This window comes from Zonotrichia albicollis, chromosome 4 (genome assembly GCF_047830755.1).
Source record: "Zonotrichia albicollis isolate bZonAlb1 chromosome 4, bZonAlb1.hap1, whole genome shotgun sequence".
NCBI lineage: Eukaryota > Metazoa > Chordata > Aves > Passeriformes > Passerellidae > Zonotrichia > Zonotrichia albicollis.
The window spans coordinates 40,048,193-40,066,861 of record NC_133822.1 but is presented as its reverse complement, the minus strand read 5'-3'; the positions used below and the strand labels follow the sequence as shown (position 1 = coordinate 40,066,861).

The 18,669-nt window shown below is 40.3% G+C and overlaps 1 protein-coding gene across 3 annotated transcripts in view; it reads right to left on the bottom strand.

The window, feature by feature from the left end:
- Window positions 1-4,486: 4,486 nt before the first annotated feature.
- Window positions 4,487-18,669, bottom strand: part of TMCC3 (transmembrane and coiled-coil domain family 3) — a 133,365-nt gene continuing 119,182 nt past the window's right edge. For all 3 annotated transcript variants that reach the window (XM_074539622.1, XM_074539623.1, XM_005480683.4), the window contains 3 exons: window positions 14,132-15,030; window positions 12,524-12,659; window positions 4,487-9,830 (listed from right to left, as the gene is read on the bottom strand). In XM_074539622.1, coding sequence (XP_074395723.1) covers window positions 9,528-9,830; window positions 12,524-12,659; window positions 14,132-15,030 — 1,338 coding nt within the window. In that variant the 3' untranslated portion in view covers window positions 4,487-9,527. The remainder of the gene's footprint in view (window positions 9,831-12,523; window positions 12,660-14,131; window positions 15,031-18,669) is intronic.

Here is an 18,669-nt window from a genome sequence, read left to right as displayed (position 1 = left end):
GTTACTTTATTTTTGCCTCCACGTTTTTCACATCAGTCAGAGAAGTGTTCTTGTTTCCTTCTGAGATTGGCTGAGTCAGATCATTCCAGTTACTCACTGATGGCCAGTGGTTCTCAAGTGTGGGTGGTAATGGGGCTCTTCTTCCTCACAGTGACCATCCTGCCCCTGCTGGCTTTCAAAGGAGAGCTGCTCTAGTGACTCAGATGGGAATCTTGCAGAGTACCCAGAAAGAGAGAAAAAGCAAGAATCAAGGGGGACTTCAAGGGCACAAGGAGGAAATGGCTGAAGGGAGGAGGAATAGAAAGCAGAGCTTATAGGAGTAGGAGTGGAGCTAAGGCACACAACAAAAAGAGAAGAGACGGTCAATCAAGAGAGGGATCTGAACAGCAAGAGGCAGAAACAGCTAGAAAATTAAGACTTTAAATATTACTAGACAAATATAGGGGGAAAATAAGTGAGAAGTAAATATGAAGTGATTTTGTTGGGGAGAGAGGGGAGCCACATACTGAAATTGGTTTATTTGATTTCTCTTCTAATTCAGTACATAAAGGAAACATGTATAAAACCCTTACACAAAAATAGGATTATTCCAAACTTCTCTTTTTGAAACATCTCCCACAACACAGGCAGGGATTTTTTTTTTTTTTTTTTGTAAAATCAAATGTATACAGCTACAGGTGTCACTAGTTTATTTTTTAAAAAAAGTCTCTTTAAGGGACACTTGAAGTTCACTGTGGCTCAAGTAAAAGTAAAGAGATTTCATTTAGAGAGCTTGCAGATTTTGATCAACATTATTAGAGATTGTTTGTGACTCTTTGTCATATTATATTAGTTCTGGGTAGATCAACATTTCACAGAGCAGCAAAGTTCATGCTCACACAAAGAAAGCAATAAAATATAAAGAGCTGTAAAATATGTAGAGAAGCCCAGGAAAATATTTCAATCCATTTTGCAGATACAGTCTTTGGACGAGTATACTGACTAGTATGTCAGAAGAAGTCTTGAGTTTGAAAGCTCATTTAGACTTCTTTGCTGCCTTAGTTGAGCAAGCTGAAAATAGTTTAGTTGTTAGATTAGACAAATCCTCAAGCTCCTGTAGCCCTGTGGCATACCTGGAGAGAAGGTTTTGTTGCTATGTACACATGCTGCTGGTTGTACCTGTAGTTTAATCCATGCTTAGTCGATGTCACCTTGACCTGAATCCAGCCTGGCAGGACAGAGGCCAAGAGGGGAATTAGTGTTGGAGTACAAGCTCTGTTCAGCATCTGAGTCAGCAGATCCTGAAAGCATCCAGATTGTTTCACCATCCCATACAATTGTGGCAGAGATGTCTGTGACTAAGTAGTGTACTATTTGTGGAAGAGACTTAAAACCATACACTGTGGTGGGTAGATTGCCTGAGAAAATGAATATTTTTGGCATTACAAAGTCAAAAGACAGAATTGCTTTTAAGTGCCTTAGTGCTACGATAAATCTTGCCCAATTAAACTTAGAGGGGTTTTTACCATTAAGCTCAGTAGGACCAGAGTACAATTTTTAGCCTAGAGCACATCAGTGGGTATAAAGCCTAAAGCAGTTTATCAAGCTATTACTCAGATGAGTTGTATGGGACAGCTGACCATACAAGCATTCTGTTCTCTCCTTTTCTGTTCAGCCTGGATGTACAGCACCTCATGCTGATCTTCTGTCTTTATCAGCAAGTGCCTATAACTACAGAGGAAAAGGATGTTCTCCTGACCAGTACCAACTCATTAAAATGGTATTCAACAGAAAAAAATAAAAGGAATTTTTTAGGCTGCAAGGCTTTCTTCCCATGTATATTGTTTTCATATATTACCAGCTTCAGTCCTGACTGTGCTTTCATTTCCATCAGATTGATTCCATTCTAGGCACAATAACTAAAGAGTTTTTCCAAATTTACACACACAGGTGGGTAGAACCACACACTGAGCAGCTGAAGGGATCATGACTACATCAAATGCAAGCTCAATTCCTACAGTTTCTGTCACAAGCATGTCTGTGTTTCTTTCAGAAGCTCGGCACTGGCCAGTTTCAAGCTTGTCCTGAGGTGTAAGTTATCACAGAATCATAGAATATGCTGACTTGGAAGACACAATCAGGTCATTGAGTCCTACTCCTGGCCCTGCACAGGACACCCTAACAGTTGCACCATGTGTCTGAGGGGCTTGTTCCAAACGTTTTGTGAGCTCTGACAGGCTTGGTGCTGTGACCACTTCCCTGAAGAGGCCCTTCCTGTCTCAACCACACTCTGAATAAAAAAATGTTTTCCTGATATCCAACTTAAACCTGCCCTGACTCAGTTTCATGCCATTTCCTCAAGTCTCGTTGCTGGTCATGAGAGTGAAGACTCTTCTCCAGGCTGAACAAACCAAGTGAACTCAGCCAATCCTCAAAGGCTGCCCTTCCAGCCCCTTCACCATCCTAGTGACCCTTCTTTGGATGCTTTCTAACAGTTTAATGTCTGTTTTATACTGTGGCACCCAAAACAGCCCCCATCACTCGAGTGAGGCCACCCCAGTGCAGAGCAGAGGGGACAATCCCCTCCCTTGCCTGGCTGGTGATGCTGTGCCTGATTCCCCCAGGACACCCCAGGCTGTCTGGTGCCTCCTGGCTGCCAGGGCACTGCTGGCTCATGTTCAGCTTGCCATCCACCAGGAGCCCCAGATCCCTTTCTGCAGTGCTGCCAGTCGTTCCCCATTCTATACACAAAGCCAGGACTGCCCTGTCCCAGGGGCACAGTCTGGCACTTTCCCTTGTTAAGCTTCATTTGGTTGGTGATCGCCCATCTCTAATCTGTGGTGATGGGCTTCACTTCTCTGCAGGGCTTCTCTGCCCTCAAAGGAGTGGACAGCTCCTCTCAATTTAGTGTCATTGGCCAACTTATTTAGTATTCCTTTGAGTCCTGCATCCAAGATGTTAATTAGGTTGAAGAGAACTGGGCAGGGCATGGAGTCCTGCAGAACCCCACAAATGTCTAGCACCAGCCTGTCCAGTAGTTCAGCCTCTCCACTTGTCTGAATCTGGTCAGCTACACATAAAAGGTGACATAGCATCAATCCACTAGGCAACTTCACAAAACTAATGATTTGTCACCTAAGTCACAGTCCAAACAGGAATTGAAGGGGATACAGTGTGGAAATTTCTCCTTTCAATTACATCAGTGCAGTGCCAGTTGCCAGGGGAGGCAGGACCTGCCATTTGACTGCTGCACCTGCAGCAGCACAAGCAGAGAAATAAGCACACACTTTCAGGAAGAATTTATAACTAAGTTTATAAACTGCTCTGCTAGCACTGCTTCAGCCAGCTAGTTCAGAGCAGTTCTGGATGTTGCAAAATCAGTTGCAGCATAACAGCAGATGAAGTCTTGGGTGCCTTCAGCTGATTCTGGCACAGTCACAGAACTTTGGTTCTTGCAGTTATTTGGGGCACCAGCACAAAATATTTTCAGAGTACACTGCTGGTAAGGGCTATTTGTTTCATCCAGTGATCGGTAATGCTGCACAGTGGCTGCCTCTTGGTGACAAGTGACACTTCTCTTTCTCTGCTGTTAAACAGAACTGTTGTATTTTACTCTCTGCCTTTCTAATTTTGGGTGTTAAAGCAGTTACAAGGGTGTGCTATGCACTCTCCAAAGCCAGAGTTTTGAACAACTGTGAGAACTGGTGGTCAGTGAGATGCATTTTTTTATGTCTGGTTTACCTGGTTAGCAGGGATTATTCAGCCCATGCCAGAAATGGGCAAAATCATTAGTGGTTCTGAGAGAAGCTGCTGTTTGTGAATGGAGTTAGCCTTAATATAGAACAAGTTTCAGGAACACATGTGAAACTCAGCATGACAAGACCTACGAAAGTCTGCAGGTGACACAGCCCGTGCCATTTCATCAAACAGGAGAAAATAGGAAGTACAGTGTGATTGCAAAGCAATCTGTTATGGCACCGTTTCTGCTCTACTCATGGGAACAAAAATAACATCAGTGCCAGTGCCTGCCAGTGCCAGCTGACAAGACCTCTGCTTTACAAATAATAAAGGCAAATGTTTTGCTTTATATCAGCTAAGTTATTTTTTTGGCACACATGACCAAGGTTTCTGACAATAACATAAAAATACTTCTTCAGTTTCTAATTCTAAATAAAAAAAAAAAAATCCAAAATAAGTCCAGTCACTTGGCACAATAGCACAACATTTGCATGGCGAATTTCACACAAGTTTTGGATAAAAACAATGATGATACCCAGTTTGATGTTTACAGTTTTGCCATGTCACAACTGTAGGTGAAACTCAACAGGTTTTGGTCAAAATTGCAGCAGAGCAGAATGCTCAGATTTGTCAGTATATTAAAAGTGGGCCTTGTGCTCAATGGATTAACTTTATCACTGTCAACTGAATAATTTGTACTGAGAAAGGAAAACTGATAGGGGTTTGAGTGATCAGACAGAAAGTTTAAGAGACAATATTCATCATCAAATAAATGTAAATATTTTTATTTTAAAAAATGTTAATGGCACCTTAGAGGCAGTCATGACTACACAACCAAATATACAAAAATTACATTTTCATAGTTGAATCTTTCCACAGTGCTGCACAAAATGGAGATACTATGAGAAACATTGCAGGTCACACACCAAGACAATTAACTTCAGTCAATAAAAGCAGACAATTTTTGGTACACCTTGATACTACCAGACACCCAGGTTCCCTGGGTAAAAAGAAAGGTGTCTTTGTGCAAAACTTTCCAACAACAGTACAACTTAATATGCTAAACGTACAGCAAATCAACCGTACAAGACTGTTTGACTTGGCCTCATGCAGTCCCTATATACAGCATCCTCTCAGTTGGCTTTCTCAGGGAAAATAAGCAATTTCATTGACTAAAATAAAACTTTTCTTAATCTTTCACTGTTGCAATGTAAAATTGTCTGACACTTTGTGCAGGGCTAGCATCAGAGAGACCATTCAAACTTTATCTGAAAACAAGCCCTTTATAATCTCCTGTACTTAAAGGCCGTGTTCTGCCATGATGGGGAATGAAGAAAGCAGATATATATTTGGTTGATTAAAAACAGCGGAGAATAAATTTGCCTGATTGCTAGTCCTAGATGGACTTTCAGAAGATATGAAATTCTGTTATCAAAATTAAAGTGTTTAATTACATTAATCTCTGTCTTCCATTATATCACTGAATGCAGCAGTAAAATGTCTCAATCATAGTGGAAAGGGACTTGGTTTCCCAAAACAAAAACAACCAAGCAAGAAAATTGGCTCTTGTACCTTCTGAATTAACTACAAGCTTCTGTGTTTTCTTGTTTTGTTCCTGAATTTCTTGTTCAATGATTTTGATTTCAGACAGCACTAGTTGTTATTATGCAGTTAACTTCATATCAGTCATAAGCCTGAACTAATTCAACTTCAAATGCTGTAGTCCTTGATTATTATGTCATTCAGTAGCTAATAGTTAGCTGGCAACCCTTATGATTGCAAAACTGAACCTCATGCTTACACTGGATTTGTCCAGCTTTAGCTCCTGGGTGAGTGGATCACGTATCTTTCCTACAGCAAATTGTCTTCACCTTTTGCATTGCTATTCCCCAGATAAGCAGTCACTATGTGTTCACAGAAAACCATTGGCTTTTAAATACCCTTCCTGAAGTGCAGACCTATATATCAGATGTATATTGATAGATGTCCTGCAGCAGAGGCACTGCATAACACAAACATTTTGATATTAAACTAAAATGCTGTGAAATTTTTTAGTGCCTCTCTAAGAATTCAGAGCAAACAGACATCACAGGAGTGCAATCAAATGAGAAGTTGCATGAATGCATATAATGTGAAGCAGAAATAGGAAGGAATTTAAACTGGGTCTTGATCAGTCCTGCCAATCACTAATTGGACTTTCAACAGTAATGGAGTTGAAGCTAGCAGAGGGATCCATTAGACAATTTTCAGAGAAAACCTCATGTAGTCCTGAATGCTGAAATAGGAGAAATCAGGAAAATTGTGCTAATTTTCATAAGAAACTAAATCTCCAGAAACTTCCAAACAAAAGCTGCCAAAAGCCTATAGAACAGGAAGTAACAACTTATTGAAGAGCTTTTCCATCAGAGAACTGCTACCAAAGTGAAATGAAATATTTGCCTGCCAAGCAGCACCAAGCAGAAAAGACACTGTCTGGCAACTTTTTGTTGAGTGGGAGTGTTTTAGAGGCTCATGATGAGTAGGTGTAAGGAGTATCCTAAGAATGCCTGATGTGTTGTATGAGAATATAAAAGCAAATGGTATCCTGACACAATATGGTTAATTGATTGAGAAGCTGAGCAGAGTTCTCATTAGGAGCACTGCAGTTCTTTGGGTTGGCCTAGGCATACTGTCACAGGAAGCTCAGACTGCAGGCCAGACACAATACAAAATACACAATCCCAGCCTAAAGGGGGGAAGTGGTGCCCATACTGAAGCTAAGGGCAGAGGCATCAGCCCGGACTAGCTCAGGCTCCTGCCTTCTCTTGATCCTGAGTATGGGCACAGCTGGCTAGCTTGTCCCACCACATGCTGGGGCTGTTTGTTCCCTCTAGGAAAAAGTTAGGAAGGACTTCTCTACACTGAAGCTGCCCCAACAATCTGCAGAGAGTCTGCCTGGAGCCCAGTTTTAGGGACGGCTGATAATTCACTGCAACAAGAAGAAAAAGTCTCATCTGCCTTAAAATCCCAGCTTCGTGCTCATGAGACATTTTTACCAGCCCTTCAAGTCTCCAGATGTGGAGAATCATCTACCTCTTTCACCAGGTTTTTCTTCCAGTCTAGTGAGCTAACATGGCACATGGAAGATGTCACCACATACCAGTAGTTAGCACACAGTAGGAAATGTGACAGTGAAAGCAGGATGGGAGACCTCCTTCCTTGGGTGGCCTTCCACATGGCAGAGTTCCTGGCACTACAGTCTCACTCTGCAAAGCGACCACAGTTTCATCAAAAGCAGGCTTTTGCTCTTCACTTTACATTTTTTATTATTTCTTGATGTGTGTCACATCCTTCAGTGATTTAAACCCAACAGAGGAAAAAACCTAGAAAAGAGATGCACCTGTTCACCAATTAGGTTATTTTAATTTACATAACTAAACTTATGCAGCCTTTATAGCTTTTTCTATGTCCTCTGCCACATGTAAAGCCAAGAATGAAGTGCAAGACCTTCCTGTTTCCAATTTACAATGTAGGCCCTGTCAGATTCTGTCAAGACAGTGAGCAATCTTTTGTAGAGACATAAATTTTAGATTTTACTTTCATTTTGTACTGAGGTTATCTCCCAGAGTTGTAACAGGATGCCCTTGGAGCAGAAGCCTTCACATTCCCAGGTGTGAAGGGAATGTGAATTACCACACCAACATCCTTTCTTATAAGACAAATACTAACCTTTTTCCTGCCTGTCCTTGAGGCTGCCTGATGTAACATTTCAACTACATCAAATAGCAATGGCAGGATTACATAAATGTATAATCATGCAATAGGTAAAGGAGTTTTTCTTATGTAAACATTATTAACACATGGTATTCCTTTCTTGCATGTCTACCTTTCTGAACCCATTTAACAAAACGCTAAACTAACTATTTTTTCAAGAGGCCAATGCAGAACTTGGCTGTGCAAGCTGAAGAGAAGAATGGAGATTATAATAGAGATGGCAAGAAAACACCATGAAAAGTCACAGCTTTCTTAGGATCAGAACCAGTTTTTGGTCTTGTCTAGGCTCTTGTTTGTTTGGTTTTGGTTTCCACTCCACCTCCCACTTGAGATGAGGTAGGGCTGGGTTAAGAATAAGATAGGTGTGCCCAATCTGATCCATTTCCAGTGACTGCAAACCAGCATAGTCCTTCTTGATTCTCTGTGCAAAGACTTAGGATATATAAAAAATTCTTTAAATATTTCTAAGTATTTTAATTCCATTTCCTAAACATTGAGTTATATCATTATTTATTAAGTTAATTCTGTCCTTTCCTTAGTTCTTGAAGCCACAAATAGTAATTATTCACTGTTTATCTGACTGTGGTAAAATGTCAGATTTCTCCCCTGCCTTCCCCTCACCCACTCCCTCTCCTCAGAATAAAGTCTTCACAAATTCTACACCAACTATTGCACTTGATTAAAAAGAAATATACACATCAAACTATGCCCTCCCTCCCATAATACAAGCATAAAAAATACTGCAACTGAAAAGAAAATATGTAATGACAATTATTTTCACAGTTACTAACACTGAACATCAAATAACTGGAGATACTGTTTTTTCACTTAATGGAGAGTGGAGAAGAATTCTGGTTGCGGTGGTTTTGTGCTTTTTGTTTGTTTGTTTATTTTAATAAAGATCTTGTTTTACATCATGGCTGAAAGCCAAGCTGATTTCAGGGAAATTTTTTTGCATTTATTAAATCAAGCAAAATAAATTCCAGTGGGAAAACAAACCCAACCCTGTCTCCTAGTAGTGATACTGCATGTTAATACAATATTTTCAGGAATGTTTGTTGAGAGTGTCTACAGTTCCTATATTTACAGAAGTTTAACTCCCTGCTCCCCCTAAGAAGCTGTTCTCTCACGTTTCTGCCACATTCTTTAATCAGACAGAAGAAAGAAATCCACTGTACCCAGGGTCCCAACACCTGTATGCTTTGCATTCAGTCAGAACACCCCAACAATTCAGTGCTAACAGAGGCTGACCTCAATGTTGCTGTTCCCTGTACTTCTTTCCTGTGCAGGTTGCAGGGCTTGAAAAAGTGAGTGCTTTGCCGTGGGTGACAACATATTTACCAGTTACTCGCTTCGTAACTCCTTTGCAAAGTTGCCTGGGGATGTTATAATTCAATTCAGGCCATCTTTGGAAGTCTTATGCCACATGTATGTGTTTCCCAAATGCAATAAGGAACAGTGCCAGGACAGAACAACTGCTAACTGTGGTCAATAGTCATCACTGGTCTCATGTACAAACAATAAACTCTGTGCAAAAAGGTACTAGCAGAAGCATCAAGTTTTGTTAGTCTTGAAAACTCAAAATCCCATGTTTAGAATCTAGAACTATCAATACACATGACTGCATGATTTGGTTTATCATTCTAGTTGGATTCAGAGAGAAAATTAACTATCAGTCTAGCAGAGCTGATCCACATTATGGCACCCCCTCTTGATCACACTCTTTGCACTCCAGCCTAGTAAAAAACACACATGACACTTGCAGTTGCTGGGATCCCTCCCGGACCATCATAGCATCTTTTGTGGGTATGGGTTTGGAAAGTGGAAAACCTTTCGGATTAAGGCAGAAGACTGACTTAAGTGAGCAGTTCATCACAGATACAGCCAGTTAGACAAAATCAGATTGAACAGGCAACTGACTGCCAACAAGTATACTTTTATATATTTACACCAGAATTTGTATACACACAGTGCTTAAAAAACAGGGAAGGGAAGAAAAAAGGGAAAAAGAAAGAAAGAAAAAAAGAAAAAATAAAAGACCACCCAGTCCAATAGCTTCATCTTGGTATAATCATTCTTTCTATAGCACAAATGATATGATCCCAGTTTTTACAAAATATTGCCAGCAGCGTCACTGCAAAGAAAGTGCAGATGATATGAAAGCGGCTCTTCATCATAGGAGCAATGAACTTTGCAATAGTAGAAACACAGACTAAGATGACAGTCATGAAGGCCAGGATAACATTTATACACTTCCCCAGGAGCACTTTGGCATTAACTGTTTCCGACTGCTGTGCTTGCTGTTCTTGTTGATGGAGCTCCAGTTTGGAAACTCGGGTCTGGCATGATTCCAAGGCTTCCTGGAGACAGAAAACAAGAATTAGGGCAGCCATATTTCCCTTCAACCTTTCTTCACATTTTAGCTGCAGAGCCATCCATCAGCTAGTTAGAAGTGTAATTTATTATTGACTGCGAAAATTTCAATGAACCACCAACTTTTAAAAGAATAAATGCACATTTATGTCTGAATGAGTGTGTCACTGTTTGCTCAGGCATAATCAAGGCTAACAACACTGTCCAAAATGTAGGTTTGTTCTATTTTTTATGCTCAAGAAAAAGTATCATAACTTTAATGTTCATTACAATTGTTTCCTATATATACTGTTGATATAAAGTACTAGTAAAGCTGTTGCCATAGAAACTATCACTGCATCAAAACAACAAGAAAATGAGTTTCTTTGTATATTCTATTGAAAAGATTAGGGTGGGCTTGCTGTGATACTAATTAACTCTACTTTGCAACATGTAGCAGTACTGAGTTTACACTGCCTCCGTGGTCCACATTGATTTTGCTCTCAAAGCTACCCATCCTACAGTGTTGGGCTTGAGCTCTCTGTGAGATCTGGCCTTCTCCCACTGTCAGTGTGAAGACAGTGGAACAACCTGTGGAGATGCTTTTATGGGATTCTCTCTCACATGATCTATTTGGCTTCACAATTTGTTCTAAAGAAAGCAGACCTTTCTCTTCTGCTTGAGAATGGACTAAAAGTGGTCTTTGACTAAAATGCTTTCTAAAGACACTACTTCCATGCTTAAACCGTCCCAAAGCAAAACAGAAAAATTTCCAACTGCTTCCCTTACTTGCCAAAATGCCAGCTTTTTGCAGGAGTTGGGATTTGGGCATCACTGCACAACGCGGCGCAGAGCTATAATTTCATGAGATTGATCAACTTGACAGAATCTTTTACCACTGTCTGACAAAGAAAACCAACGCTGCAGCATCCCTACTTTCTTGCACACTCTCACGGTCCAGGTATTTTCCTTGCACGAGCAAGCTTGCTCACCTGCTCACACAGTAAGCTGTTTCAAACCAAACCTCAGCATATAAACACCCAGAGAGTTAGCAGCCATCCCTTGCTGGGTCAGTCCTTCATGGTTTCAGCAAGCTGGACTGGCTTACCAAGGGACTGGCCAGGCACCAAGGTCACCACAGAGAGTGTGGCACAGTGCCTTACACAAGGCTGCTTCCCTTCACTGCTCTAGGAAGTAGTAACAAAATAGAAGATTGTTATTACAGTTCTTCATGGGTGGCACAAAGGCTGTTATGGCTCAGGCATGTTCTCCACTACACACTAATGAACTTCCCTGGTCTTTCTTCCACTCTGACTGTAAGTTATCCTCAATTTGTCTTGTGCTGCTTTAGAAGAAGTCCAGCTGCAAAAGTCTGATACCTGCAGCTCTGCATTGAGAGGCTGAACATGTCTTTAAAACTATCTGCACATCCTTTAGTGACAGTTAGGCTGTTACTCAAAATATCCAGAGCTTAAATCCTTTTATTCTATTTTAGCTAATTTTCCAAAGCCCCAGAGAGACAGATTTAAATGGGCCCAACTGTACAGAGATAAAAGAAACAAGGCTGTGTCAACACAGCACTTCATTAAGGAGTCTTTGACACCCTTCCAGGAGTCTTTTAAAAGTCTCTGACACCCCTCCAGGATTCTGCTAATGACTTAGGGAATATTTCACAGGCCTTCTGTTGGACAACTCAGATTACATTACATTTTTACATCCTCAAGATGCCTTCACAGAAAGGAGTGCTCTTTTCTTTAAATCCATGAGACACCTCTCTTGTTTAAACCTACAATGAAACCTATGATATGCTTACACTCAGTACCATCCCTTTCCCACTCTGTTCCCAGGAGCTTCCTAATTAACATTTAGGAAACTGTGATCATCCTGCTGCCTGCACTCTCTCTGTTTGGAAATGTGAGCACATTTCCAAACAGAGAGAGTGTATACAGGTCAGGTTTTAGGTTCTTTTACCATATGAGCCAATGGTAAAAGAGTCTTTGAGCATTCCTCAGTTTTTCATGAATAGGTAAGGCACAACTGTGTTTTCACCACTTTTCACCACTTCCTCAGACTTTGAGTGGAAATATTATGCATTATTTAAGTGCTTGTGTTGTATTAAATATTCAAGTACATACATAACTACATGCTGTCAGGACATACTTGTAGACATTAATACTGGTTTTTGATTGAAGTCAGACATGACTACAACTGATCACTAAGGTGAAAACACGGCACAGCTTTGATTATAGAGGTTGTTGTGACTATGGCTTAAAACTCTTTAATTATAACTGGCAAATCTACAAGTCTATTTCTCTTACTTTTTACCCTAAGCTGAGCAAGAAGTTTATGTCAGGACATTGTCAGAAGTGTTGTGTCATACAATACAAAGAGACTTGATTCCTTCCTCCTCTCTGAAAGAAATTAAAACAGGCCACTCTTCCACCACAATTCTGCCTGGGCCATATCATCAGTTTCAGCAGAAAAAAAATCTTGAATCCAGAGAAACAAATGGAGACTGTCACTGATTCAATGTGCTGGGTTTTCCCCTTAAAACATAGAAAATATGTTAAGCTTACAAACATGTTCAAAGCTTACATATTTTCCCATATTCCTTATTTTAAAATATGCAGAAAAATGCAAGTGTTTCATGGTACAAGATCTCCACAAAATGTTATTAGATTAGGATAAGGAAAATAAGTACCTGAACATCTCGTGATCGCTCGTAGGCCTGGTACGCCACCTTCTCCTCTATGCTGGCTAGCTCTTGTTTCAAGTTTGCTGTCTCATGTTGATGAAGGTCAGTGAGGTCATTTAACTGGTCCTCCAATCTTTCATATCTTATTAGGAAAAGAAGTCTAAATTTAGTGCCTTCTATTCAAGTAATGCAAATCATGAAAACAATTGCACATTTTAAAAGGTACTTTCTCAGCTCATGGTGAATTCATCTGAGTGGCATTACAAAGCACATATAGAAATCAGTAAAAACTTTGCAAACTTTCCACAAACACTTATTCAGCAATCAGAAAGCCTTTTCTGAGTGTTTCTTGCTGGCAGTAGGTGCTAAAAAGCAAATATTTGTACATCACTGGCAAATTATATGAAATATAAACAGTGCCTAAAGATATCCAACTCACATTTTTCACTCTTCATTTAGCCAAGAAGATATGGCTTCATAAGTAAGTTTGAGCCAGTTAATAGCTCACCAGTAATGACAGGAAAAATATGTTCTCTCTCATACACAACTGCAGGGTTCTGCCATTTATGTACAGTCTGTTCTGGCAAGTTTCTACATGGTAAAGTAGTTCAAGTAAACACCAGCAAACTAGAATTTTTTTTGTGAGTTTGTCACTTGATTTAACACACAAACAGGCAAACACTGCAGTCAGCACAAAAATGATGGAGGCAAAATTGTCTAGAAATGGATAGTAGGAGGCTTGAGATTTTACTGGCAGAGAGCTGTCAGAAAGAGCTGTCAGCTCTGCCTTCTCCTGAAACCAAGTCAGAAGCTCAGCAGGCCTTTCATTGTTCTTTCCTCCCTATATTACCACATGACATCAAGTCTTTCATTGTATTTTAAGAACTATAAGCAAGGGAGACATGAAATATTGCCCTTCATACCAAGATTTTGCCCACTGGCATAGTAAAGACTTCAAGAATTGACTGTCACCTTATAACGCCCATAGGAAAAATGGGATATAGGTACAGCAGGTGAAAGCCCTCTGTACAACATATCATCCACTTCTCACACAGGATGATAAAGGAATTAATTGTCATGTAACAGATGCAAGATGAAGTTGTGCTGCAGCCCTTCAAAATACATCTCCCAGTGTGTGTTACACCAGGGTACAAGGTGACATTGCATCCAGGAGATAGCAATGTGTGTGAGAAGTGTTTGGACAAGGTACCCAGGAGTCAAGGGTATACTTATCAGTCAGTTCTGCTACACCACAGACTGATTAGCTTTTTTGAATCACATTAGATAGAATCCTTCCACCAGCTACAAAACCATTGGCATCTCCTATACGCACTACTCACATAATTCACAAAAAAGCTATGACAGAGGAGAGAGTCTTCTGACCAGCCTCTGACAAAAAGCAAAGGGCACTACACCATTTGATAGAAAATATAAATATTCTACGTGTATTTTCAGTTGTTGGAAGGAATTAAACATGTTGGTAATAGATATTGATTGGAATTATTTTTTCCTCTTGCTTCTGAAATCTCTCTCTCTCTCTCACACACACACACTTTCCAAATAGTTTCTATACCCATTCAAAAGTCATTTCAAGAGAACAGTTAAAAAAAATACCTAAATCTTTCCTCTTGTAGCATCTGAGAAATAAAGCCATAGTCTCTTTTAAACTGGGTTTTTAAATTCTCAATATCATCAGCTAATTGAGACTGTGTCTCCTTGATTTCCCTTAGTTCCTCCAAAATCATGGAAAGCTTTCCTTGGCTGTCCAGGGTGCTTGCCACAGCAGGACTAAAGGAAGTATTCCCATTGCTGTCTGCTGATCCAGAGGTCCCACTTGAGCATTCATCATCACTAACATATTTTGGTTTGGCAACAATGGTGGCACTGCCCCCATAGGTTCTAGAACTCGTTTCTGGCCGAAATTCATCCAGGGTATTTTTCAGATGAGCAATGTTGTCTGCACTACCAAATTTGTTTCGGATCAGGTTGGCAAACTCTCTGGACTTGCTGAAAACAAAGACAGGGGGTGTCAGAGATACACCGGGCACACCCGACTTGCTGCTCTCTGCTCCATGCCCAGTGCCACGAGACTTTCCATGCTGAACATCTTTCAAGTTATCTTTGGAAGTATCCTTGGTAGCTTTGGAAGATCCATTTTGTTCAATATCCTTGAGCTTTTTGTGATACTGTTCCAATTTCTTCTGCAGCTGGGCAATGGAGTGGGCAGATTTCTGGTTCTTTTTCTCAAAGACTTGCTTGATGCGCCCAGCCTGCTGCTTGTCTGCGCTGTTCACCAGTTTCAAATACTCAGCCACGTTCCCATCTCGAGCTGTTTGTTCAACCTTGATTTGTTCTGTAACCTTGAGGATTTTCTGTTTCAAGCTATCTGCATTGAGTTTGACTTTGTGAAACTCTAGGACCCCATCTGGTACATCAAAGTTCAGGTTGGTATCAGAACCTCCACGACGGATATTAAGTGGTAGACTCAGGGTATTCATGTCATGTCTTTCCACCTGAGAGAAAAGAAAAAGAGGTAAATGGAATTTGAATTCTATTTTTTAAAATCCAACATCCAGTTTACTTTTCCACATACAATTACATCAAGTATACAGTATAAAGTAGCTTATATTAGCAAAGCATAATGAAGTTTTCTTTGAAATTAGGCAGCATTTTTTTGACTTCTACAAGTTAATAAACAGTCTAAGGAACTGCTTGTCTCTCCTAAAATAAAGATGAATTAGAGAGAAAATAATTCAGAATAGGTTACAGAATCACTTACAGTTTGCCACAAAACGAGAATAACACCTAGTTAGAAAAGGTTCCTAAATATATTGTTTATATTAGGAGTTTCAAAGAGACCATGGCTGATAATCACTCAGTTTTTTCTCTTAAAAGTGGTCAAACACCAATGGAGATGTCACCAGATCTTTCTGTCTACAGCAGTGCTATATACTATGTACTGTTCAGTATATTTTCCCAGGTTTAATGCCTTTTTCTGATACATCCCAATTTAAATTTCTTTCACAATTCCAAGTTTTTGCAAAACTAGCTGAAAGAAAGCTCTTGAAAATCTAGTGTATGCTGCAAGCTGGAAGCAACTGTTGTTTTTTAAAGCAGAGAGTACAGAGAAAGAATTGGCCTGTATTTGACTTTCCAGCTTGATAAAGGTGCTCAACAACTTGATCTGCTGCGCTAATTCTGTTTTAATAGGAAATTCACTGAGTGGGATTTACAGGCAGAAACTCAGGAAAGAAAACTGCATTCAGTCAAGTATAAGATCTGTACACCTTAAATGCTCTCTGGAAGCACAACAAAAACAATTAGGCAACTCAGTCACAACACCGACCACAACAGATCATTTAATCTTTCTCATCGGAAAGGCAAGATAGTCTGATACAAAACATTGAAAGTGTTTCCTTATTTAAACTCAAAGTTATGGGGAAAGCATGAGAAGAATGATCTAAACAAAATAGCTTTATCCCTATTATTATCTTGGTTTAGCCTGTGTGACAAAGAAAGTGCATTTCACTGCAGCTGCCACAGTGTCATGTCTGTAGAGACTGCTTAACAAATGCTCCAGCCATAATGGGTTTCCAGAGCTTTGATACCAGGGGGAACCAATATAATTCCTCAGACAAGACCATTGCAGAAACAAGGCAGAAGCTATATTAAAGTATCTCTTGACAATGTCTTCCTGAAAATCTCTTTTCATTTCTACTACTTTATATTATTTATTTATTTATATTATTTTCCTTATAGATTACTAAGGATTACAGTGGAGATTTTTCTTGATTTTTCTTTTGTTACTGACCACTCAGGGCACAAACCAGCTAACATAAAAATTCACATTAACCAATACCTATTAAAAAAAAAGCACTTGAAAAATGCATATTGAAAGTCTGGAGTTGACAATTTCTTTTGGAGAATATTGGTTAATGATGACCTTTAAGACTCAGACTGTATCCCAGGGATTAAACCAGTGTTGTGGCCTAATAGATCTACACTTTACCAGTTTGTTAGAAACAATTGGCATTGATCCAAATGCTCAGTATACAACAAGAATTAACAAGAAATTCTTGAAACAACCTAAGACATTTTAAATTAAGCTTTGGCACAAAATGATACTGTAATTAGTCACAGAATTGTATACACACACAAAACAGATCCATCACTGATGTCACTCAGAACAAGTTGTACATAACTTCCAGGAATGGGTGGGTCTATATCTAACCTTTACACAGCAATGTTTACTTCCTCAGTAAAAAATAGTCTAGAAATGTATTGTAATAATTGGATACAAGCCCAAACCAGATCCCTTTTCCCTTATGTCCCCTCCCTCACAGGGCTCTCCATTGGTCAGCCTTCTCTGCCTTCCTGAAACTTCAAGGTCACGAAAGCAATACAGATAAAAAGAACAATAGCCTTGAAGGAATACATCTGCTGAATGCTGCCATGCTTTTGGACAGGAGGAAGTCTGTTAGCGTGGGGCAAATCTGCTCCTGAATTAAACCAATCACAGGGTCAGTTCAAATTCAGGAAAGTATTTAGAAAATAACTGTTGAAAGTCCCAATACACTGCTAGCAGTTTTACTTACTGGATTAAGAGCTCACTAAGAGTACGAAAAAGTCATATCCAATATATCTTTCTTTCTGATTGTATTTGGACAAAATGGCAGGTGTCCTCTGCCAACCTGTTGCAAGGCTGGGTCAAGCAATCCTCTTTCAAGAGGCTCTTGCAATCCTCTGCTGATGCACTATGCCTTTCTGTTGGGAGGGGATGTGTAATGTGGGGTGGAGTTATTTCTTTTTCAGGTAGGGGGCTGGTTGGTGGAGTTTTGTGGGGTTTAGGGTTTTTTGGGGTTTTTGGCTTGTTTATTTTAAATCAGAAGCAAGCAGACAGTGGGAGAGTCAGGTATGTCTAGACAAGTGGCCTTTCACCTTTCTTCTACCGTGATGATCCATTTGTGATTGTTCTATAACTCAGCACTAACGCTAACCCAAACATCAGATTTCCACCTTCAAATCCTACCCCAAATCCTTCTTGCTGCAAGTCTCATCCTGTGATGAGAAGAATTCCTGCTGTATCGAATGCCTCATTCTTTACACGGAGCACAGGACTGCCAGTAGGAGTTGAGATGATGAGATGCTTCCTCATCCCTGCAGGTACTGGTGCCCTCTGCTGGGATGCAGGCTGAAATCCTCCCAGTGCAGGAGAATGAATGGCATCTCCTTCAAACTGTGTGAGCGCTCTCCCACCTATGCTACGGGAAGAAATGAGGAATGCCATCCCTGCCATTGTTCCTGCTCTGACTCCTGGGTCCCCAGCACCTCACAGGGCCACCAAGCTATTAATAACAAAGAAGTTGTTAGGAGATGGGTTTTCTATTTTATTTTTTAAAGATTTTCACTGTGGTTGCCAAGAGAAAAATATGTTTACATACACAGGCCCAACAGTTAAAATGGATGAGCCATCCTTTTGGAAGTGAGAAGCACTTTAAGAGAAAAGAATCCTCCTACATATCTCATATAATGGCAATTAATAGGGAGCTCGGCATTAGCAGTAGATGAGAAGCAGCAGTCCTGAAACATGTGGTACCACTAGGTTGACAGGAAGTCAAAGCACTAGCCCATAGTCTGAGGAAATACTAGAGACATGCCCTCAATTTGTCTTCTAGGAAAAAACAGGGGAAAAAACCAATTTGCATATGGTCCTGGGATAGCCACAGCTGATGTTAGCCTGAAAAAAGACACCTGGGCCTTGGAGGGAGACCACTGCACCTTATGGAGCAGCTCACACACACACTTCACTACAACCCAGTTGAGAACTAATAGTAATGCTTGTGCTGCTGAAATACAAGCTTTCAAGAACAGTGAACATGAGCTCTTAAGAACAGTACCACAGTTGATGAGATAGGTAACTCTCAGAGATAAAGCCCCAGCCCCCCTTTGTCCAGAAAGCCAAGAAGATCTCCAGCTGCCTGACCATGCTATCCATGTCCAGAGTTTCAGAAGGGACAGCAAAATCACTTCTTGGTGCAATGAACACAAGTGCAATGCTGGGAACCCTTCACTGCACATGAATTGTCAGGTTTACTTGCTGTCTTAAATGTAAAGTGGAGGGCTGGGTAACAGGGAGCCTGCTATTCAAAAAG